This window comes from Alosa sapidissima, chromosome 14 (assembly GCF_018492685.1).
Source record: "Alosa sapidissima isolate fAloSap1 chromosome 14, fAloSap1.pri, whole genome shotgun sequence".
Classification (NCBI taxonomy): domain Eukaryota; kingdom Metazoa; phylum Chordata; class Actinopteri; order Clupeiformes; family Clupeidae; genus Alosa; species Alosa sapidissima.
Genome location: NC_055970.1, coordinates 30,762,307 through 30,787,189, shown reverse-complemented (window position 1 = coordinate 30,787,189; position 24,883 = coordinate 30,762,307). Strand labels below are relative to the sequence as shown.

Below are 24,883 nucleotides of genomic sequence, written 5' to 3'. Positions count from 1 at the left end.
AGCTGCTTTTCTGACTACAGTCCACATTTGATTTTTGGCCAGGCAGCTAAGACAATGATCCAGAACAGCTGCTGGTGAATTACCTTGGATCTATTTATGCTTGCGTCGCTGAGTCATGCGTGTTCACATTCTTAACAGATCTGCCACATCTAGCTCACTGGAATTTAGATCCTCTTTAGATCCTCTTTAGACAGACTTTGCACCTATTACAACTATAGACTTCACATTGCTTCTACTGACCTCCTATCACACCCATTCCTGGTAGGTGGTGGTGACATGGTTGTAATCATTACTGTGCTAATCACCCACCATATAAACCAAATGGTTGATGGACACCTCAGAGACGAACATGAAACAAATAGAAAATGGAGATCAGGGAGAAAAAAAGATGCGTATTTGAGACGAACATTCTCCTTTTCAGATGATGTCTGGGGTGATGGGTTGATGTCTGAGGTGATGATTTGATGTCTGAGCTGATGTTTTGATGTCTGAGCTCCACTAATGACCTCTCTTGGAACCTGCAGCTTTTTTAAACATGCCCCTGGAGTGGTTCTCCCGTGATGAAAAGCAGGCTACATTATCAAAGCTCAGTGTACTCCAGGGCTCTGTCAGCTCTCCTCCTGCCACAACGAGCAGTCTGCTGAGTGATGGGTACTGTTGTGTATCAGGCACAATAATAGGGGTACGTTTCAGGATCCAGCCACAGCCACGATACATACCAGCACCAGTTCATTTAGCCACAATTCCACATCTTTTTTCTGTTGTTCTGGGAAGCAGTGAAACAATATTTAAGTGTGAGAATAAACCTGTCTTTGAGCCTACAGACTACAGCAAAACAGTCAGACATTGGCTAACGCTGATTCATCCCATTTGTTCAGAGAGAAAAGTCCTCAAAAATGCTACGCACATCTAAGGATGTAGTTTCACTGAACAGAATGGCTTGATTTTTAATGCAGATACTGCACAGCAAGCGCCAGCAGCTTGGAGAAAAGCCCACGGGAGACATTTATCCGGGGAGAGAGCTGCAGATTGATGTTCTGGGAAGCATCGGAGGGCCCAGCCCCAGCTTTTCACACCTCCCTCTTTCTGGAGAGATGTTACAATCTGTCACCTTTTATTACATCAACACGCACTTTAGTGAGGTCTTCAAGAAAGAAACGCTTCAAAGAGAGGAGCAGCTTTCACTCCCCTGACGGACAGTCTCCAGGAAGCTGAGCGTCCTAGGCGAGGCAAGGCAAGGTGACGCACTTCTCTGTAGAGTCCAATCAACTGACCAGAGAGGCGAATGGTGTTTAAAAACAAGAACCTGGATGAGTTACGCTCTTTCATGGTGAGTACATCTGAACTCTTTTTTAATCATGTGGCTGGTAAGAAAAGATGATGACTACTCAGTGTACAGAGCTTCAGAATAAGCAGAGAGAGGCTTTAAAAACTTTAAAATCTGCACTATTTTGTATAAACATGTCTACAGGAATGACATCCCCCATTACAAGATGTGATAAAATGCCATGATGCGTTTTACTGCAGTTAATATGACAAGGGCTGTGACTAAAGTGCCGTATCATTTACTGAGGAACATAAGTCATCAGTCAGAGTGTTAAGACCTTGTGCTTTGGGTTGCACTCTGTGCATGTTAAATGCGCTATACAAATAAAACTGACTTGACTTGACTTGTAGTAATTGTGGTTTATAGAATAGAGCAGTAAGTTACACTGAAATTACTTACTTTAACTACAATGTAACATCTACTGTGATCTTTTCCCTTCATAGAAAATCGATTTGAGCATTAGCAAAATATCAGCTAAATTTAGTTGCAAGTTTGGAGCAGAGAAAAAATTAGAAATCTGCTCTGTAGCCGAGGCAAGCCAGAGATACTTCATCTGGATGTGTGCTCGGGTTATTTATAGAGCCGACGTATGTTCATAGGCACCATCCCCAGAGCTCACCAATTATCATGGAATTTAGAAAGCAAAAGCTTAACACAAACAGTCACAGAGCAACTAAACCCACCACCCAAGAATAGCTTGACCTGAAACACAATCCATTCACCAGGCATGAGTTCAGACATATCAATACGAGACAGTGTAAACAAGTGTTTGTGACATGTATGTACAACACATCAAAGAGCCATCTCCTCTAAGTGCATTCTAGACAAGAGGTGAAGTCAGTTTTAAGACACATATACTGACAATTAAAATGATTTGCTAGGGTGAATATAAACATTACCCATGTCTAGGATGCAAAGTAGACACATTTTACCAAAGCTTGACTTCTGAATCTGTGTAAAATATATTTATTGATTGTTCAAATGTATTGGTACAGCAAATCTATAGTAGAAAAAGAAATGGGATAGGCAAACAAACGTCTCGGCTTTACCCTGCCTGAACCATGACTTCATCTTTCATTACCCAAGCATCACAACACAGCCACCACACAGTCATCGTCATTTCATTCACAACCACTTCAGTCAAAACAAACAAATAAACAAACCAAAGAAAAATGGAAAATGGAAGTTGTGGCCATAACATGCTGGCCTGAACTTACTCAATAATGGAGTGAAGATTTAAGGTCTGATGAAGTTGCAGCTGTCGTGACATACATCATCAGGTACAGCTGTCACTGCAGGTTTGGTCCCTTGTGGGACCACATGCCACCTATTTGACACCAAAGCGCTTGCTGGTTTTGTAACTGGGAACAAACATGCCATAATAACCAGACAAGAGAAGAAAGCACTAATGCTGAAGTTAGCACTTACACAAATTACCTCTGTGACCTGAATGACTTAGTAATATCCATCCATGCAACCAGCTTTGATCAACTGAACCCATGGAGCTGCGCTTTTTAAAAAAATCCACTACACAGCATTAGAAATATATTTCTCTTGGAACAGGAAAGCACTGTTTACAATTGCATTACATTGCAATTAATTATGGCTCGATGATGGGGAAGCCTGCAGTCACTGGAAATATACGGTCTTGCAATTGTTCTCGAGCTTTGAAAGTGATTTTACTTGTAAAAACGCAACATTGAAGCAGAGTACATCAGTAAACCCCCAAATTCGGGATAATAAGCACAAAAACCACACGGAAATGTTGCTGTAATTGGCCTTGGCCCTCCAATGCAATTTTATGCTTGCGTGTCACATTGCAATCAGACTGTGTGCCGGTGTTACGTACTCCAGTGGAGCGCTGGTAGTCCATTAAAGGGAAAGGTGAGGCTTTTACAGGCTAGCCGTGACTACAAATGTGCATGAAATTCTGGCACGACCACACTCTTGTCAATAATCAATTTGCCATAAAGAAAGGGAGGGAGGGGGGAGGAGCGGCGTAGTCACGCAGGGGCTGTGGGCCCACCTTGGGCCGCGCACTTCCTCCCCCTACTGTAAACTTCAGTGGTGCAGGGGCCTCCTTTCTAAGCTCTCTTTCATCTAGCTTACAGCATGCAACAATTTAAACAATAAATTCAAACAACCTGTATGACGGTTGCCATCTGGAACAAAGAGGACCTAAAAAGGGCACATTCGTTGCTTCACATCAGATGCTCTTAAAAGTGGTAGGCAATCGCGGTGCGGTCACCCGGTGACAAAGTAGGGTATTGAATCAACAAGGAATTCTAAATTTAGCTACAAATGTAGCCTGCAAGAAGATGACAGCATCTTTCACAGTGAAACCAAACATCCCAAAACATTTTATTTCACATTCATATCAGCCAGTTTATAAACTTTTAGATATTTTTTAAACATATACATGCCGTTATTTGCGTGGGGAAATACTACATTTCATATAAAGATAACTTCCACACCATTCACTGCACTATTCCTAATCAGGTGTATAATAGCCAATTGTAAAAAAAGCTAAATAAAATAAAAAATAAAGCATACAAGTTATAAAAAGAATAACCTTACCAATTTCATTAACAAAGGCTATAAATATTTATAAATATTACCTCTTTCAAAAGTATGTTGTTACAAAATAAAGGCTTTTACACAACTTAGAAATAGTTCCATGTGTTGCCAGATTCTTAGCCAGGAAAACTAAAGTACTCGTTGTTGCTGTATTTGACATTTAGCGGTCAAAAGCTGTAGCAGTGAATCTGGGAAATAGCATTTAAAGACACAAGACCTTCCAGTATTCTCCACTCTATGTTTATTCTCATTTTCATATGTGTTTTGAGATGTGTTTTTTTGAAATGATGGGAGGGACCCAGCTCCTCTAAGTATCTCCAAATAACATGGCAATGAGTGACAACTAATAGATCAGGCGTTTACAAGCACCAGTTAGAGTAATTAAAGGGAGACCTGCACTCCAGACGTTTCTCCCACTTCAAGCAAAGCCTATTCCCCACCCCGACAGACTCGATCATTAGGTACCATGTGAACTTTTGAAGTGTCGAGTGCAAGAAAAGGCCAGGTGTGTAAAACAGTAAATTGTAGTCCTCCACACAAAGAGTGAAAGAAAGAATGAAAGAAGTGAAAAGAAGTGATAGATAGAATGACCTTTGACAAAGATTGCCTACTCTGCTTGTAATGTCATCTGTTTCCATCCTTCAATGGTTGCCCGTCACATGAAATTTATGGCTTCGAACAATATTTAAAATAAGCCACTAGATCGGGGTGATTCTTTGATGTTGTGTCTATAGTGCTCCCATGCACATGAAATGACTGTTTTGCAGAAACATTTAACGGTTACAAATTACCCCATTTCCTGGAAAATGCTCTAGAAGTGCTGGACTTCGCTAGACAGAGGTGTACAAACAGTCTCTCTGAGGTCGGGACTACATGCAAATCGAAGGGCACATTCTTAGTGCATACCAGAGGAATATCAGCTATTCCTTAAGTTTATGGCTCCCTCTCATGACCAGTAGGGGCCTGGCAAAAGCAACAGGCCCTCTCCCTTCCTTTTTCCCCTTGCACTTCCTGCCCAGCATCCAAGTGACAGCTGACTGGCTGAGATGTAATTGGTCTCAAGTGAGGTCAGCACGAGGCATTTATCTAAGCACACTGCATAACAACAGAGCGAAGATGCATGGAGCAATCCTCCCAGGGTCCACACACGCCACTGCACCACTCCACAGACCCAGCAGAGGCAGCGGCAGTGAGTGCCAGCAACAGCACCAGCTCAGGAAGGCAACTTTTAGGGAGACGGATTTGGAGAGGACTATCTGATTTAACGGCAGACACCCCATAAATGTAAGCTATTTCTTTAAACAACTTTGAAATACTTCAGTGGGATGTGAGTTGGTTGTGCAGGTGGTGGGGTGCCTTGGTTGTAAAAAGGCTCTGCTGCAGACAGACACATGGCGGGGCTTGGGTACAGCTCCCACTGGGTGACTGTGTGTGTGTGTGTGTGTGTGTGTGCGTGTTGGGGGGGGGGGGGGGGGCACCCTCTGCCCAGTCAGGACAGCTAAGGGAGACAAACGTGGGCAGGACTATGACAAAGTTGCACTAACCGCTGTGGAGTCGGTGATTATAATAGCATGGCTACAATTTAGACACGCAGAGAAAATACAGAGAGGCAAAATGGCACATGCATTATGCTCCTTTCTGAATTATAGCTGCCCTTTGTGTCCTTTCACTCATGTCTGTCCAGAAACATTTGCCTGGAAAGACTGCGAGAATCAAGAGACGGTCGTAGTCCATGAGCAACAAGCATGATGTGTTTCTAAACACTGTAAGCCCCGTGCTTATCAGGGTTTCTGGCTGTTAAAGATATGTGTGGACATGCCTAACTGAATTCTTGCATTTTGTAGCTCTGGAATCCACATGAAAATTGCCCCAAGAAATGATGCCCATTGGAGGACTGTGGTTTTCAGCAACACCTGGAGACGATGAAGAAACACTGGCTTGACGCGGAGTGAAATTCCCACTAGCAGATTCCCTGTGTTTGGTTTCCCTCAGAGGACCCCTGCTGTGTGGGGGAGACACCGGGGTCAGGGACCTCGTGGCCACACGTTACACCAGCGTGGACATTTCAGTATGGTGCTCAGGAATCCCACCAGCATTGCATTATAATGCACATATGGATGCTGACATGGAACCTGCCAAATTTGCTCTTTGGACTGTACTTGCATACCTTCATCCTAGTGGGCAGTGTGTTGTTGGCTTGCAGTGATAGGACCCCGGAGCAACTGGCTGCAATTACGAACTGTTCCAAACATGAACGGCACACCAGAAACTATGACTACATGGAGGGAGGAGATGTACGGATCCGGAGACTGTTCAGCGGAACGCAGTGGTTTCTTACCATCGATGATTCCGGCATCATCAGTGGAACGCAAGACCCCACCAACTGCTACAGTAAGTGTTGATTCCTTCTCCTTACCAGAATTGGTGCTGTGCTCAGAGTGATTATCCCTTCAGCTGTGCTCTGATTGTCAATATCCAACAGAACAGTATTTAGGCAGTGATTTGATGGATTAGTTCAGGAGGAACATCACGCATGGGATAGCCTGGAGTGAAGCCAATGTAAGATTATTGGACAGTATCTCAGACAATGTTATCAGACAGTAAATAGGGCATGAGTCTCAGTTAAAAGTGCACACTGACAGCTGTAAAGTAAAACATGTGTCTGACTTGGCAGAGCGTTTCTCAACAATGGAGACAAAGCGGTTAATGAAGTAAACAAATGAGTCTGTGTATTAGAGAGTGCCAGATCGCTCTCTGGGCATGACTAATGATGAACTGACATTAAAGTGACACACACACACAGAAAAGGGATTGGTTTACATTGCTTCAAATGGTAATACAAACACCAAACTATATTCGAGAGAAATCACATCTCCAAAGCAGTCATTTGCACTGACACGCATGCACCTGCAACTTATCTATGGCACCCTGGCTTAGAATAGACACAAATACACAACGCTGCCAGCTATTGAGCTGCTGTCGGGTGTTTACTCAGTATGTAGATCACTATGCAAAAATAGCATGAAAAGTGGCATGAAACTATCCGTAAAGACTTTTCGAGTCATCAACTGCTAACTAGAGGGAACAACTAGACATGCATACTGAACTGCAAGCCCCCCAAAACTCAAATGCCTAATCAGAACGCTTTTGAAAGTCAAATGAATGTCGAGTTAAGATGATAATCTTTTCAGTGTGCGTGTGTGTGTGTGTGTCTCTGTGTTTGTGTGTGTGAGGGCCCCACATTCCAGTAAGAGAATCTTTGAGGTGGCTATCATTTCCTCATATCTCACCAAGAGTCTGTTCCCAAGAATGCTAGCGTGACAGGGAATGTCTCTGGAGTGGATGGAAAAGACGCTTGCGTAACAATTGGCGTTGAGAGGCAGAAAAATTGATACACCCTGATGTGGCAGACGATCTCACGCACAAGGCAAACAGGCTTGTGTGACTAGGGAACTCTGAAGAAAACTGTGTGGTGCATGAATGTAATTCCTTTCCAACTCATATTTCCATGGCTTTGTGTACTAACAAGCTCGGAGATGCCTGGCTAGACATAGACAAAAGAAAAATCTGACGACAAATGTTAGATCACTTCAAATGGGGTGGTGTAATAACAGTTTGTCTGTCAGAATTATATGAATAGCATTCTTTGTTTAGATGATATGCTTATGGTTTCACAATATTTTAGCCTTCACAAACTGCAGCAAAGGCAGAGGAGCCAATATAAATGCAGTTTCAAGCGGTTTCACAAAATAGTTTTTGCTTCAAAATGTTCTGTTTCCTCCTTCCTTTACATACTTTAGACTATACAAGCTCAGGATAAATGATATATGTGCTACAATGGCTGATCCTTCAACACTTCAGCCCTTACAGAGATTCTTTATGACGGAGGAATCCTTTCTATTTGTGGTCTAAATGGAAAACACATGGAACTCTATAGGTGGGAGAGGACTCAGACGGGATATCCTAGCCATGTAACCACTTAGATGTGAAAACCTCCATTTCATATCCTTTTCTTGAATATGATTAATCTAAAATATACACACACACACGCGCACGCGCACACACACACACACACACACACACACACACACACACACACACACACACACACAAGCTACATCCTAACAGTGCAACAAGAAAGGGAAGGCGGTTTCTTTAATGCTGTTGTCCGACAAAAACACTGGTTTTGGTTTCCCAGAGGTCGCCTACATCCTTAAGAAGAGAAAACTCAAAGTAGTGTGGATTTCTATTCAACAAGACGGAATTAGGGATCACCCACACATTAGTTAGCCCAGCCAGAGGCTGGCCTGAGACGCAGAGGTAAATTTGTTCAAGATGGGGAGGAAAGCCTTGCGAGGCAGCCCCGCGAACTCTGGACCTAACATTTGCAATCCACATGTGTGCACGCCAGAATCTCCCCATAGACACTAAACAGTTGCAATTGCTCAGACATGAAACAGTAATACCACAGACAATTCTGCCATGCCAGTGACATATGCCTGTTTTACCTCAAATCCATCACTGGCATAGTGAATATAGCATGCTGCTAGAGCACGCGACACCAGTGAAATGAAATAGCAAAGGTCATTCTATAAAATGCCCTTCAATAAGAACACTCAAATTACAATGCGTGTGTTGAAAGACCTTCCGTGATGTAGTAAACAGCGGAGCGAGGGGTCATCGGGGTTCCACTGGAATATTTGTTTGCGTGACTTTGCAAGGGCATGTTAACTGCAGACCTGGAATCTAAAACAAATGTCCAATGATTTATAGTCCAGGCTGAAATGTATTTTATCTGTGTCCACGGTTCTGAACAACTGTGCCGACGCTGCTTTCAGGAACAGAGCACCGCTGTAAAAAAACAACCAGCTCCCCATCTATTAACCGGCGGATTACCGTCAATTGCTTTGACAAGAAAATTGTGTCCAGCAAATCACCCGAGATCACAACATTGTTTGCACTATTCAAAGCAAACACGGTGGAGGCGCAAACAACACTTTTACGAGGGCCACATCAAAGCCAGGTCGGCTGGAGGCCGCCTGTTTGGAGATGTACATCAACACTTTCTAAAAGGAGTTGCTCATTTATGGGAAACGCGCATGACTTACAGGCACAAAAACAGCCGCCGGTGACGGACGGGGGGATGCGGAGCAGAGTTAAGTGGCCCGTGCCGCAGGTATGACCTCCCCAGGCGGGCGTCTCCAGACTGAGATGTATCTCAAATCCCCCACTCTAATCATCTGTCAGGGCATCACTGACAAAGTAATGACGTGTGGCGTCCGAGGAATTTCATTTCATCAACATGCATCATACTTTCATTAAAGGCGGTTGTTTAAGGATTCCAAAACGTGATGGAATGGTGATGATGCTGTGAATATGTAATAGCGGAGCAGTGAAACAGAGCTGTGGCATTCTGTTGCTGATGGCACAATAAATCAAAGTTGACACAGCCAAATTTCCAGACAAGCCTTTTTTTGTTTATGCCAGTGTCCTTCAATTCATTGGTTATTCCATGGAATAAACTCCAAATACACTTCCTGGACACAAGAAGTGAGGCAAAAGTCCCCCATTTTTGATCTAGCTTGCAATTACTTACATTCAAATGTTGTCTTGTGCAATCAAGTATAAAAAAATATTATAAAGTGCTCTCTATAAAATGAACTATTTAATTAAACATGAACATATCTGGACGTTTGTTGTTGATCCTTATACAGATGTTGTTTATGTGCCACCAGGTACAAATGTGCTGGGAGGGACTATAAAAAGAAAAAAACAGGAGAGCGTGTGATAAACTCAATACCATTTTGCAAGCAGCCTGTGTGGTTTAAAGGCTAGAGATGGTGTGTTGCAGTCATGAGATGTGTTTATTGGCATATTACCCTTTGATTGGACTTTACAGCCTTTGGTTTTGAGAAAATAATAAAGACCATCTGAATTTCTTCATGTCTAACGACCCAGTATATTGGAAAATTATTTGTTTGCTTCTCTGGTAAAATAAGGCAATGCTTTCTGCAATAAGCTATGTCAAATGTGGACAGGCTGAAACGTAACCACATGATCTCAGATGTACCATGTAGACACCCGGAGAAAATGCTTTGTTACTTCATCAAAAGGCCATATTTGTGTGTACATCATGCCAATCATGTGCTGCTGGAGCAAGGTTCGTGTCATGAAGCCTTGCGCACGCACAGTTCAGCCCGAAACAGATGCCCGATAAGTGCTCAAAGTACGTTACAATATGGGTACCGAGTGGAGGGACTTGCCTAAAAGGACTGGGGGAATCCTTAGCAGATGCTATTCCTGCCTGTTTCAGAATAATACATTGATATGGGGAGAGAATAAAAGAGCTAAAGTAGTCAGCTAACCCACTAAACCACTACTGAAACCATCTTAATTAAGTTCAAGGCACAAGGACTGTCATGCATGGCCACTTAAACAATTCATTACAGACCATCACATTGTAATGAATGCAATCCAGCAAAGTCATTGTTTCAGAGAGCTATGTGCCTTGCAGATGAGACAACAATTAATTCGGTCTGACCAAAATAAGGAATTAAGTAAGGAACAAATACCACTTCACAAGGAGACATTTCCAATGAACCACTACTGATAGTCCAGTAATGTTCATGACAGCTAATTAAAGTACTGTTTATAGTGATAAATCATTGCTGTTTAGCGATCTTAAGGCCTTGTAAAAATGAATGGTTAAATGGATCTGTGCAATGAGCCAACACAGGCTGGATACAGTAAATTATCTTAAGATAACTGTACATCATGTGAAAGATATGAGGTCTTTCAACCTCTGTCCAGTGCCAAGGCCTTCATGTTTGAGGTACAATGGACCAGTATAGCACAAAAATAAATATACATACATGAAAATCCTTCTCAGTATAAAACCAAACCAAGAATTGGTTGAAGGGCCATGAATTGGTGAGCCACAAGATCCTTTTTCCCTCTGTAACATGGTTTATTTTCACCCTTAATCATACCTGCTCATGCAATTGCTATTCTAATGCTGACATTTTTGTGGAAATAGAATAAACAATATCACTTGTAAAAGTTATACTGTATCTGTCTGTGAAGCCTAGGAAACTAGCCAACTAGTTTTCAAGAGACACCACCAGGACAGGCATGCCTATCAGCCTGTTGCTGACTGATGGTGCCACACAATGCTTATGCAAACCACACATTATTTCAATATTTTTCTTGAAAGACCGTGCCAACACATGTAATGTCTCCCTGTCTTACATGAAGCGCAGTGGTCTACGCGTGCAAAGCCCCATGCAGGGAGACAGCCTTCATCTTCCCCTGGAGAGCGATCTAATCTGCTTCCCAGATGTGCAATGGCATTAGCTGTGGTCGAAGTAATGACCCAAACCGTTTAACAACTTTAACATAAAGCCAGACTGATTAGGCTGATTAGCGGCAAAGACCGCCATCCTGTTTTTGTCATGGGGGCCAAACGGTCTGGCTAAGCCTCCTTTCCTTGTAATTGTCTTGTAGGTATTCTAGAAATCCGTACGGTCTCAGAGGGTGGCGTGCTAGCAATCAAAGGTGTGAAGAGCAAGTACTACATATCCATGAATCGAACTGGAATGCTGAGAGGCAAGGTAAACTATTTCCTATGAAATGCTGTTGAAGTGTGAACTGTTTCCCTTAGAATATAATGCTACTCAGAGCCAACATACCTCTGCTCTTGACTGACCATTTGCTTCCACCTGCATTTTTTTTTGCCACACAGAAAGAGTACAATGAAAGCTGCAACTTCAAGGAGGTGTTCCTAGAAAATTTCTACTCAGCATATTCGTCAGCCAAGTGGACAAAGCAGAATGGCACAGAGATGTTTATAGCACTGTCACAACGAGGGAAGCCTTTGCGAGGGCGGAAAACACGCAAGGAGCACATATCGTGTCACTTCTTACCCAGAGAGTGTAAAGAGGATGACAAGCAAGTGGACTGAAAGCTCAACTGTTCTTCACTGCCAAGGAGTCCGAGATAAAGCCACTGCTGCTCCAGTTTGTAAAAAAAAAACATCCACACATCATATTCATTCTGAACAATGTAGTCCAGCATAACAGTAGGCCTACACAGGATATCATTCAACACATTCTGGCTATATTTTGTGTTATTGGAAACAACGAGAAGGCTGACTTCTTAATATATGAATTGACCTATTACAACATGAATTGTATTTCCATTGTGTGTTTTTGAATGTATTATATTTATTGCATTTATAACAGAGCCTTCATTAAATTGCAAATATAGTTATATTATATAGTAAATAAAGTTAGCAAACAAAGGCAGTGATAGTTATTAAAAACAGTTTTCAAAAGATCAAGCCAAAAGGCCTTACAAAATAATTCTTTCCAATGTTTTAATTGTGAAAGACAGCAAACCAGTTATAGTATTATTATTATTATTATTATTATTATTATTATAATAAACTAAACATAAATCACATAAGATACCTATAGTATTAAGCTGTGCATTTACATCAAAATTCCACGGTATAAAAGATACTGTCAATTCAGTGTGTAACAACTAGCTCACATTCTTGTATCTTTTGGGTGGCATTTACTATGTTGAAATGCAATTAGCTCATACTGAGTAGCATACTTACAAACATTTGAGAAACTGAAATGAGTTGTTTTTGAGTAATTTAGTAGGAATACTGTAAATAAAGCAAGCTGGATTTGCCTTTTACAGTATACAGTATGCAAAAATGTAGGACAATAGCATGTGAAAGAATTAAATGTTTTATATCCATGTCTAGATGTTTAAAAATAATCTATGTACTCATATATCTGATAGTTCATTCAATACTTCAAATTTAATTAATACTAAATAGCTGCTCCATAATTGCCTACTTGCTGTTTAGGGTCAACATTTTTAGAGTTGAGCATTTCAAGCTGCTGGTAAACCAATAACCCTGTGACAGGTTTTGAGAGCACGTAAAATTTATCTTCCTTGAGACCTGATCTGTTTCTACAGGTCATGACCCTTTCTATCAACTTCTTCTAGTCAACAGTCTAGCCTACTGTCTTTCAGTGGTCATTCAGTGGTTATTCCTAACTCTTTGATTTAGACATTCCATATTCTAACCAAAACATCATTGGAATTCCAAGGCATACAAATTAGGATTTAGGAAGAAATACCCTAATTTTCTTATGTTACAACTTTTGCCTGATGAACTGAACACACAAACTAGTTTTTGCTAGTTCACAATTACATATATTTGGCTTGGGTATCATGGTATAAGCACAAACATGACCCTAGCTACCTTGGCTGCAAAAAAACACTAATGTGGCAGAGGTTTGGAGAGAATCAAAGCTAAAAATTAGCACACATTCAAAAATATCAAACTTGTGAAATCTGAGTTGATGTCTACTTCACACCTATTAGGAATCAGAGTATTTCTGTTATTTGAGTAATGAGTATTTAAAGAGAGAAATTACTGCCTTAGTCATCTCATTTTAAACTTGGAACAATTCTTCTTGGTACTCCTCATTGTTCAGTTTTATTTATGTTATTTATAGAGACTCTGTGTGGAATCATGGATGTTGTAAGAAGTGTTATATTCTTTGATACAGTGTTTTTCTGTGACTCTCCACAACTCACCAAAATGTAGGCACTTTCCCTGTATAGTCAAGCCATTGAACACAACAAACACCAACCGACCCAAACATGGAGCCCAACTGGGACATCTCCGGAACCACGTCCTCATTCTGCCACAGTCAATGAACCATCTCAACCTGGAGGTTCTGCAGACTCGCCTCGTGGACTGTAGCAAAATAAAACTATAATCTGCCAACACACCATAACAGCTATTAAAATAGGATATTTTGAAGTTGTATGTTTTTTCTCTCTCGCTGCTGCTGTCATTTAGAGAATAAACACGGTCTGATGTGATTCTATATTTTTTAAAAAACTATTATAATAAAATATCTAAACTTCAATTATTCGAGTCACTTTTTTTTTTTTTTATGAAAATGCCAACGACTAATCGCAGTTGATCTCTGACCACAATAAACCTATTTTCCCCACACTTTCCCAGTGGAATTTTCTACTGTAGCTATCATACTTAATATTTAACATCCTGATTCACATATTCCCATGTAAGCCAACAGCCCTGTAGTTCTAAAACTGTGAGGTAGTCTTGGGATTGCAGCAAGACAAGTACATATCTGCTATGCTCAGAAGTTCATACAATATCACATAATGGACTACACATGATGTATAGGAAAAACAATCAAGTAAAGTAAAATAATACAGTAAAAAATATTTCAGCTCTAACTCATGGCCAATGTAACTGAAGCTGCCCTAAAATAGTATATAAAAACTGTGTATTATATTCTTCTGTATCCATTTTACATTATATCCTCGGTTTCTGCAGGTCAGAGCCATAACAAATGGCTCTTTATTAAAATATAATTCTTAAAGGATAAAAACTTTAAATTTAATTAAAAAAAATACTGACACTTTGTTACTGAGACAAAGACAAAAAAGAGATTCTATCCCTTTACATGAATTGATACATCTGATGGAAGTGATAAATCTGATTTCTCAACGGTCAGGATATTAACATCACTGGATAAGGACCAGCACTTTATCTTTCCCTCAAGTGAGAAAAGTCAACACAGCTGAATGTTGTCATAATTTCTTTAAAAGTTTATATTAGATTGAGTGAAATTTGAACCCTGTCATGTCAAAGCCCGGCACACCTGACGTACAGCGCAGTGCTGGCAAAGCGCCGCACTCAAGCCGAGAGAGACGGATTGAATGGAGACTTTTACCTTCTGTTTGGGTTCACATCTGTTTCGAGAGAGGAATGACAGATAAAGAGACTCAAATTGAGAGAGCAAAACCTCGGAATAACTCTGACCCAAACAAAGTCTGGGCAAGGTGAAGGCTTCTGCCAAGTCACGCAAAGTTAGTCTTAGCAGATCATTTGTAACATGTTCCAAATGTAAACACATTTTAACTCAAGGCTGTACAGTCTTTGGCTCCTTGAGAGACGCAGGAGATAATCTAACAATGAACAGAAGCTCGGCCTTCAATGGGCAAAAAAGGTATGTAGTGGCTGACTGAGGTGAGCAGATATAAAATATACATGATGTCCACAAGTCACACAACAACAACCTGCAATGACCTCAAATAAAGAGAATATAATATGGAGTACATCTCAATTCAACAAAGTCACTGCACAGTCTTTCAGTAGCATTTGATTTGTGCAGAAATTCTACCAGTTGCTTTAGTTTTACCAGTTGCTTCAGTTCATTATTGTCACATTTAAGATCAATACAAAATGACTGAGTTAATTGTTAAAGACTTGCATTAAGTGACATTCAAAAGGCCCTCGTAAGAGATGACAGAACTCCTTGAAATAGAAAGGCTACAGCTAAATGCTTTTTCAGAGAGAGGGGCGTAATCTTTGTGAAAAGGGGATTTTGTTGCAATCATGGGAAATACTTGGGCACGTCATGCCATTGCTCGGCCTTTTTTTTTTGCAGGCAGCGAGGGAAAGTCAGCGTGAGGTCCTTAATACCAACAACATGTGGCGAGACAGCGAGGGCAGGCGCATCTGAATTTGATACATTCAAGGGCCATGAACTGAGCCCCCATTCCCCTCCCCCCTCGGATGGCGCGCGGCCCCAGAGCCCTGGGAGCCCAGGGTGAGTGACCCCCAAGTCACACCCAATAGATATCCAGCGAGACGAGGGAGACCCGGACCACCAACATGCCAGAGCAGCCAGCCAGCCAGCGTCGCCACTCTCCCACTGGCAGAGGCCAAGGAGAGAGCAGGGAGGAGGGGTTAGGTGGTGGCCTTCAGCAATTTATCAAAATGCTGTAAAAGCAAGCACCTCCACAGAAATCACAAGGGAGCCCTACAACCCTGTACAAATATAGAATTAGAAAAAAGAGTAGAGCCCACAGAACTCCTGGCACCTGCTTCCCTCTGCTCAAGGTAACAGATGGTGTCGATGTACTGAAACAAATCAGGTTGCATCACACTGAGAATTCAAGAATTTCACAATTTAAGATCGAAAGAACTGTGCGTCCTTAACAACAAAACAATCTAAGACAATGCCATCCAACAATAGCAGACTCTGACATGGAGGAATGTGGGGATATATTGGAATGGTAATTAGCATAGTCACAAACATTAATCAATTTTTACTCAATACTCCTATAATGTGCAGTGTGTACAACTGTACAATCTGAAATGCCAAAGAACACATGCCATGTGCAACAAAACAAAGGGCTGAATGATGTATAGCATGTACCATGGCGTGGGTCCAGTCAATCATGTGGGCTATGAACATAATACTGTAAACAAATAGCATTCGGTTGCTATCACTTGATAATCTCTTCCACCAACTAGTAAAACCACATTAGGTGAAAAAGAAGCATACAAACTGTCCAGTAATGGCTTATTTCACCACCTCCGTACTACCCCGTACCACAATAGTACTTATGCTGACAACTACAGTTCAGCATTTTACTCCAAAAACAAAAGTGAAATTGGCATCCTTGAACCCAAAAGAAGCAAAAACACAAACTCATCCTAAATTAACATTGGTATGATGGCCTGGTCCCAGACGTCAGAAAGATTACCACGGCAAAACACATCTGGACTGTATCCCGACGGGTAACACCGCTCTGGAAGGATTGCATTCTGGCCCTGACCACACACAACAGCAGCATCCCCACAGGCATCCAGCTCCACTCCCCTCAGCTCGCTCCCCCACTCTCCCCTTTTGGAGCCTCCCTTCCATCCAACTGCACTCCACTTCTCAGCTTCCTTCTCCTTTTCCTATCTCTGTCCTATTTCTGAAAAGTGGTTTTAACATTTAGGTTGACCACTGGTTATTTCACATCATGCAGAATGTATTGCTGGTGAGATCAACTATCGAAACATCTCATCACAAGGATCAATAAGAATTACCTGAATTTAATAATTAATCAAGCAAACTTTCAAATAGACGTGTGTTTATTCTGTATTTTATAATCAAAATTATTCATTGACTTTGACTTAACTGAATTGAACATCAAACTGATTGGGTTATGAGTATGGACAGTCGTTAATTGAATGTAGCCTGATCTTATTCAGTGTGGCTAAAGTGATTCCTTTAAAGTGCTTTAAGGGCATTATCTATCGTAAATAGAAACATTAATTCATCATTATTAGAATCATCATTAGCTATTTGATTGTGATGTTTTACTGAATGTCAAAATTGATCCATGTGGAAAATCTAAACAAGACCATCTCTTATACGCAGAAGTGAAAAGATGAACTGTGTATCAACATGGGATTATTTCTTTTATATATATATATATATATATATATATATATATATATATATACATATATATAAGGTGAAGCAACAACAAATGTAAAGACTAGCATAACTCGGAAGATTAGCAAAACATCAAATGTAGTGCCAGTACAAACACAGATTATGTCATCTCTTTAAAATATAGGCAACACAGACTTGATTATGATCATCATAATCAAGTCTGTGTTGCCTATATTTTAAAAAGAGATGACATAATCTGTATTTGTACTGGCACTACATTTGATGTTTTGGAACTGTTATATTAAAAACAACAGCCACAGTATGTACTGTATGTTGCACACCACTCTTTTTGCACTTCTTAAAGTGCAGTAATGCAAAAACACTGACTGATTAATGATGAAAAATGCTTATATATATTCACTAGTTACAGCATGATTCAGGTAAACACTTACCGCAAACTGAGGCTTTTTTTGTCTTGACAGCATCCTTTGCTGGAGTCGACCACTGAAGTTTCCAGTTCTTCCATGACAAAAGTTTGGGCTTTACACCTGAAATTAGTATTATTCCTTGTTCATTATGAGGGCATTTCTATTGATAATAATAAAATACAGATAAACAAATGGAAATAATGTGGACTTTTCTTTTTTTTCTACTTCATTACCAATATCCCGACCGCAGTACAACTGCATGAAGGGGTGGGGGGTTGCTGGAGATGTAAATTCACAATGCACTCTCAGACTTGAATAGGCATTTACCTGATACCCACAGAGAGGTCACCTCAGTCAGCTCAGTTTTGAAGTCATCATGAAAATGCTCCTTTGACTGTGGAAACGCCCCACAGAAAGCAGCATAAATTGCCTGAGCTAAACAGTCAGCGTAGACCTGGAACACACAGAAAATCCAACATTATACCATGTCACAAAATAACATTAATTTTCCCAATGTATTCCTTTCCAACTGAGCAATAAAACATTGACAATAGTAAAATATTGATACATTACTAATGTTAACTGGAGTCATCGTGCTCTGTTACCTTGAATAATTTGTCTTTCACATCATTGAAAACCATCAACAGAAGTGAGACAAATCCAGTAGCGATAGAGTCAAATAGCGCACTTTCATCCTCTGGACTGGGCTTTTAAAGAAGAAAACACAAATAGCACACTTTCATCCTCTAGACTAGGCTTTTAAAGAAGAAAACACAAAGGACATAATCAACAAGAAACTGCAGTCTATAAACCTCTGTCATCAAGAGTTGCTGTGAGTATAAAATGATCTGTACTGACGAAATGTTCAGTGACGAAAACACTATACAACTAATTATCTACAAGTTACCAGATTAAAGTTAAAATTGAAAAACAAACCTGAAAGAGATATTGTAAAATGTTTTTTTTTTAATTGTCATGAAGCATTTTCATTTTTCAAATATCTATTTAATTTCACTTATAGAGCGCCAAAACATTACACGTCTCCTGGCGCTTTACAGAGTGTTAAAACATTCAGAGAGAGCCCATGAGTAACAGGGGCGAGGAAAAACTCCCTAGAATTGTTGGAGATATAGGAAGAAAGCTATCTGTTATACATCTGTCAGTCTAACCATACCTTAAAACGATGAAGGAAAAACCACCAAAATGTATCCTTGAAGACAATGATGGAATGCTCAGAGAGAAAAAATGGTTTCCAGATTTTCAAGAAGCCTGGCTGTATTTGAAAAGATCAAAGCTTTCAATAAAGCTCACTCTGGACATTCAGTGTTTTTCCAGTGCTGAACTATACATAATGTCGGCAAAAATGACATACTGTACTGTATTAGTGAAATACATGTTGTCCTCATGGTTAAAGGTTGAATACAGCACGCAATATAGTTAACACCTACACATCACAAAAGTTGCCATACAAGGTGAAGGTTGCAACCAGTGCTTCAGAAAAAAGTATGACAGTTCAGGTGTTTTTTAAATAGGACATACCGTGACATGTCTGTTTAATATCTTCCCTAACAACATATGGCTTTCAACAAGATGAATAGATACAGTACTGACACCAATGAGTAAACCATGTGTTGATCTAATCTAAATGACATTTTCTTCCAAAAAAAAAAAGTAAAACATTTTCTCATAGCATGCTGATGTAGCAGGGTTAATTTGTGTATATGTATATATAAATTGTATATATAACTTAGGTTATTAAGATTAGGTTGACTGATGACCGTCCATTCAGATTGCCATATCGCAGATTGTCCCCGGCCCACTACCAGAAGTTGAAAGAGACTTTGGATGAGATGGAGGAGAAGGAAATTATTAGAAAGTCTAGTAGTGAGTACGCTTCTCCACTGGTGCTGGTGTGGAAGAAAAACGGAGATCTGCGGATATGCACTGACTTTAGGTGGCTTAATGCGCGCACTGTGAAAGACGCCCACCCACTCCCCCACCAGGCTGATGTCCTTGCAGCTTTAGGTGGCAATGTGTTTTTCTCCACCATGGATCTCACGTCGGGTTATTACAATGTGCCATTACATGAGGATGACAAGAAATATACAGCCTTTTCATCGCCATTAGGGTTGCATGAATATAACCGACTCCCTCAGGGCCTTTGCAATAGCCCAGCTACATTTATGAGGATGATGCTCTCTGTCTTTGGCGATCAAAATTTCTTAAGTCTCTTGTGCTATTTGGACGATGTCCTTGTATTTGGCAGGTCTGAAGGGGAAAGTTTGCAGCGCTTACGCATGGTGTTTGAACGGCTGAAATTGCACAACTTGAAGCTGTCGCCTGCTAAGTGCAATTTTCTTAGGAGATCTGTGAAGCTTTTAGGGCATATAATTTCTCAGGATGGCGTGGCTAGTGATCCAGATAAGGTTGAGGCTATTGTGAATGTTTCACAGTCAGATTTGATGGAGGCTGATGGCGTCACGCCATCTGCAAGCAAGATCCGCTCCTTTTTAGGCATGGTGGTTTACTACCAGCATTTCATTGAAAACTGTTCTGTGATTGCGAGGCCACCTTGCACTTACGGGTGGGTCTAAGCGACCACGCAGGGGTAAAGGTGTGAGTAGACCTGTGCAGAGGAGGAAGCTCTGCCCTCAGGACTGGTCACCTGAGTGTGCAGAGGCTTTCCAGAGCCTTATGTATGCACTGGTGAGTAGTGTGCCTTTAGCGCATCCAGACTTCTCAAAGCATTTTCTCTTGTGTGTTGGGGCCACCCATGCTGTTCGGGGCGAGGCTGCGGGGTCTAGTGGCGTGTGTGTTGGGGCCACACATGCCCCTGAGACTTCTACCTCTGACCATGTGTGTGTTGGGGCCACACATGTGGGTCAGAGTGAGGCTTCTGCATCTCTTGGCGTGTGTGTTGAGGCCACACATGTCATTCAGAACATGGCGGGAGGTGAGGTCTCGCGTGAGGAGGTCTCTGCTGTGCTGCAATCCTCTCGTAATTGGGAGGATGGTGCTAAGCTTAGGGCTATCTCTCATGCTCAGCAGTTGAGGGCCATGTCCATGACTGGGCAGGATACTTTGCCTGTTTTCAGTCATGAGGAACTGTATGACAAACAGTGTCAGGATCTCACCATTAGCAGGGTCAGGTTCTTTGTTGATAGGGGGCGACGCCCATCTAGGCGTGAGCGGGTACATGAATCCCGGGAGAGTGAGGACTTTAAGGCAGTGGGGTAAACTGACAACACGATTAGGTGTGCTGTACAGGGTGGCTAAGAATCCTGTGTTTAAAAAAATGCCTTCCAGTATGTGGTGCCCGTAGCACTGAGGTCCATGGTTCTAAAAGGGGTTCATGACGAGGCAGGTCACCAGGGCCAGCAACGTACTCTATGGCTGGCAAGACAAAGGTTTTACTGGGACACGCTTGAAAGGGATGTCAGGGACTATGTTCACAGGTGCAAGAGGTGTGTGGTTAGCAAGGCTCCGGAACCTGAGGCTAGGGCCCCTCTTGTTTCCATTGCTACCTCAGCTCCTTTAGAATTAGTCTGCATTGATTTTTGGTCTGCAGAAGATTCTAATAATAAGTCCATTGATGTCCTCGTGGTGACTGATCACTTCACTAAGCTGGCGTGTGCCTATCCCTGCCCTAATCAGTCTGCTAAGTCTGTAGCTCGGGTGCTGTGGAATAAGTTCTTCTGTGTGTATGGTTTCCCTGCTTGTATTCACTCAGATGAGGGGGCTAATTTTGAAAGCGCTTTAATTGCGGAGCTGCTTCTGTTAGCTGGGGTGGACAAGTCTCACACCACCCCGTATCACCCCATGGGGAATGGTCAAGCCGAGAGGATGAACCGTACTTTAGGGAATATGATAAGGGCCCTACCCCCTAGGTCAAAGGTCAAGTGGCCCCAGCTTCTTAATAATCTCACCTTCGCGTACAACTGTACTATTCATGAGACCACAGGTTTCCCTCCATTCTTTTTGATGTATGGCCGCACTCCTAGGTTGCCTGTTGACTTGATGTTTAAAAATGTTCTGTTGGATGGGGACACAGTAGACACTGACACTTATGTGGCATCATTGGGTAAGGACCTGAGGGAGGCTATGGCTTTAGCTCAGTCTAACACTGAGAAGCAGCAGCGCAGGCAGGCTGAGCTGTACAATAGGAGAGCTAAGGGCCAACCTGTTGTAGTTGGTGATAGGGTCCTGCTGGCCAATAAGGGGGAGCGGGGCAAGAAGAAGCTGGCGGATAAGTGGGAGGGGACCATTTACACTGTAGTTTCTGTGAACTACTCCACTCACACTTTCCGAATTAGGAGTCCAGCGGGTACTGTGAAAACAGTGCATAGGAATCTCATCTTGCCGGTTAACTTCTTGCCACTGACCAACGTGGATGATGATGAGCATCTGTCATTTTCTGGTGGCAGCATTAGTGAGGTGGGCAGCTCACAGTTCAGTGGGGATCGTGCTTCTATTGACAGAACTGTATCATGGGTGGCTGGGCTTCCTGGTGCTTCCACTTCGCATAGTAGCAACACAGGGGATCCGCAGGGGATTCAAGTGGCTCCGGACACAGTTAGTTCGGACTCAGTGAGCACTGTTCCGTCTTTGCACAGCAGAAACTCTGGCTGTGCTGTGCCAAGTGATTGTGCCGAAGAGTCTCTGTCCGTTGAGCCCCCCTCAACTTTTAGGTCTGCTGCTCACACCCGTGCTTCACCTGGTCATTATGGGGGTGGGTTACGCACTAGGCGGGGTAGACTGGTTAGGCCGGTGAAGAGGCTAATACAGACTATGGCTCTCCAGTGGGTGCGGAGTCTTCTAAGAGGAGCTCTGTAGGGAGATTTCTTTTTGTTTGTTTTCTTTTTTTTTTTTTTTTTCCATACTGTGTATCTCCCCTTGTGGGGAAAGAATGTCATCATTTTCTGCCTATTGCATTAGGCTATGGTTGTAGGTGGATGTACCCCAGTTGGTAAGGTGTATATGGCACCTTTTTCCTGTGATAAGTTAGAGCCAAGCTAACCCCTCTAGCTGGCTTCTTACTTCTCTAGTCCGTCATTGGACAGCATTCATGTGTTGGTGGACTTTCTGTCCTTATTGTGGGTTCACTGTCCTGCATGCTATGTAATTTTTGTTTTTGTTATTTTTGTTTGTTTTCTTCATGGGTGAAATTCAGTGAAGTCAGTGGGGGTGAGTGTAGCAGGGTTAATTATGCTTCCCTGAATTCCCCCATCGTTTCTACAAGTTCTATTGTAGTTTCCCACGCCTCTGAGGTACAGTAGGTTGTAGGGGGGTGTGGCTTGGGTGTGGCAGGGGTCGGTTCCCACGCTGAAGACCCCTTAAGTGTTCATGTAGCCCCCTCCTCTGCCTCTTTTGCTACTGTCCTGAGGCAGAGGTATGTGGAGTCTTGCATACAATACATCATATCTTGTATTTATGCTTTTATGGTTACTTGTATGGTGCATTTTTCACATAGAACTGTTTTCTGGTGTTGCACACCTTATATACGAGTTATGTTTATTTAATCACTGTTTTTATGTTAGCTCGTTACACAATGCACATTGTCTCAGTTCTACATGCTACAGTCGTCTGCTAACGTGGCTGCAGGTGTAGCGACGTTAACTAGTTAGCTTACAGACTTCCATACTGGTGAATTGACTGAATGCATTTAAACGTGGTTTACCTGTTTGATTGGCAGGAGCTGTGATGCGCCTGGCTCGCTCCCTGTCTGATGTGTTTGTTTTGTCTTATATTTCAGGTATGCCATGTTTGTTTAATGTACTTTTGTTATTGTCTATTCACATGTACTTTTGTGGCGACGCTGTTAACTGCGCGTCTCGTAGTCTTGCCGCGCGGCTCTTTTGCTACTGTCCTGAGGCAGAGGAGCTGTGATGCAACTGGCTCGCTCCCTGTCTGATGTGTATGTTTTGTCTTATGTTTCAGTAAAAGAGTCAAAGACCAGGTCGGTTGTGGCGTCTCTTATTATACACAACACAACGCAGAGAACGTGGTAGAGGGAAAACTACCTCTGTTACACTGACATAATAACAATAATGTTAAAACACACACTGCACACAGCCAATGAAAGAGGGACAACTACACTTTATAGCGTTGCAATAGTTTGTACTCACATTAAAGCCTTGTGCCTCTGAAATATGGTCCAAATGCAGAGAGGTACTGGGAAGCCCTGGAATATCAGTATGCTCTAAATTTGAAAATCCAGGGAATTCAAAATCCTATAGAAATAGGGTTGAACAAATGCTCAGTGTCAGTGCTCAATAATGTTACATTGTCATGTACAAATATGTACTGTATAGGCCAACAGGCTGGTGAACAAAGTGAACATACCATGACATCTGGACAGAGGGGCACTGTTTCAATCTAAGATGACAAAATGTCACATGTTTTTCTTTTGAAGGTCAATAATGTTACAGCTTTAAAGATTACAATTTTGATACACTTGCCTGTTCTTTAATTTTCTTATGTGCTTTTGCAACTAAGTCTGGATCTGCAAATAAATAGATGTGCTTTATGAGATGGGTTGTTGATGCTTCTGATTTGCTGATTTGGCCTCACCTTATAACAACAATAGGCCTATATATAATAATAATAATAATGATAATGATAATCATCATTATAATCATTATCACCATCATCATTATCATTTGTGCCCAAAAGTGTGAGCTTACAAGGGTGATTGTTTGATTTGGGTGTGGCTCTGGTTCGACATCCTGTTGGTTTAATAATAGATTTTGATAAAATGGCATCATTTTCCTTCACTCTCCCCCATACTTCATCTACAAGCGTTGAGATAGATGTAGCTATTTCCACTGGAAATGGTACCATTTTTTTCAAATACTCGTCTATTTCCTCTACAGAGTTGAAATGGTAGTCTGATGGCAACTGCACATATTTCCTGATAGTCTCAGGCCACTCTACCTGAAAAAACAAAAAGAGAAAAGATACACTGACCATGACGGCAAATCTACGTATCGTATGTTAGCCACCACCATTCAAATTAGGCTCAATCCAGAAGCAGATTCATTGAATTCCTTGAATTTCCCCTTGAGGATCAACAAAGTATCTATCTATCTATCGATATCTATCTCATTTTTGACAAAAGAAACTTCAGTTCTGCACATTTAATTTATTGTTGGTGGTTGGCTGTAACAGTATAGAAGCTACCGTAATTACTGCAGTTCATTGCAGATAATCAGCCAAGTTAACGCCAGCTGACTTGTATCAGGTGTAAACGTTTG

The 24,883-nt window shown here is 41.6% G+C and overlaps 2 protein-coding genes across 6 annotated transcripts in view; one reads left to right on the top strand and one right to left on the bottom strand.

Annotated features, from left to right (window-relative positions):
- The window catches only part of LOC121681714 (protein FAM227B-like), a 29,527-nt gene that overhangs the window by 4,432 nt on the left and 212 nt on the right, over nucleotides 1-24,883 (bottom strand). For 3 of the 4 annotated variants that reach the window (XR_006022255.1, XM_042061624.1, XM_042061625.1), the window contains exons 2-9: nucleotides 24,314-24,563; nucleotides 24,089-24,132; nucleotides 23,973-24,005; nucleotides 23,756-23,860; nucleotides 18,805-18,903; nucleotides 18,236-18,337; nucleotides 17,958-18,084; nucleotides 17,655-17,750 (exon numbers count right to left, since the gene is read on the bottom strand). Coding sequence is in view for 3 of the 4 variants with exons in the window: in XM_042061624.1 (XP_041917558.1) it covers nucleotides 17,655-17,750; nucleotides 17,958-18,084; nucleotides 18,236-18,337; nucleotides 18,805-18,903; nucleotides 23,756-23,860; nucleotides 23,973-24,005; nucleotides 24,089-24,132; nucleotides 24,314-24,563 (856 nt within the window). In the remaining variant the exon portion in view is untranslated. Of the gene's footprint in view, nucleotides 1-17,654; nucleotides 17,751-17,957; nucleotides 18,085-18,235; nucleotides 18,338-18,804; nucleotides 18,904-23,755; nucleotides 23,861-23,972; nucleotides 24,006-24,088; nucleotides 24,133-24,313; nucleotides 24,564-24,883 lie in introns of those variants that run through there. The other variant, XM_042061626.1, reaches the window with a different exon arrangement.
- On the top strand, nucleotides 1,192-13,860 carry fgf7 (fibroblast growth factor 7). 2 transcript variants are annotated; one of them, XM_042061633.1, is made up of 5 exons: nucleotides 1,192-1,330; nucleotides 5,014-5,188; nucleotides 5,749-6,295; nucleotides 11,408-11,514; nucleotides 11,646-13,860. In XM_042061633.1, the coding sequence occupies exons 3-5, from the start codon at nucleotides 6,010-6,012 to the stop codon at nucleotides 11,862-11,864; spliced, it is 612 nt and encodes a 203-aa protein (XP_041917567.1). In that variant the 5' UTR covers nucleotides 1,192-1,330; nucleotides 5,014-5,188; nucleotides 5,749-6,009; the 3' UTR covers nucleotides 11,865-13,860. The 2 variants fall into 2 exon arrangements, with proteins under 2 accessions (XP_041917567.1, XP_041917568.1); XM_042061634.1 differs by lacking the exon at nucleotides 5,014-5,188.

Excerpts from the sequence above, each read along its gene's own strand:
- fgf7 (XM_042061634.1), top strand. The coding sequence starts at position 6,010 with ATGCACATATGGATGCTGACATGGAACCTGCCAAATTTGCTCTTTGGA. Across the intron at positions 6,296-11,407 it reads AGACCCCACCAACTGCTACA|GTATTCTAGAAATCCGTACG; the intron begins GTAAGTGTTGAT and ends ATTGTCTTGTAG. Across the intron at positions 11,515-11,645 it reads CTGGAATGCTGAGAGGCAAG|AAAGAGTACAATGAAAGCTG; the intron begins GTAAACTATTTC and ends TTTGCCACACAG.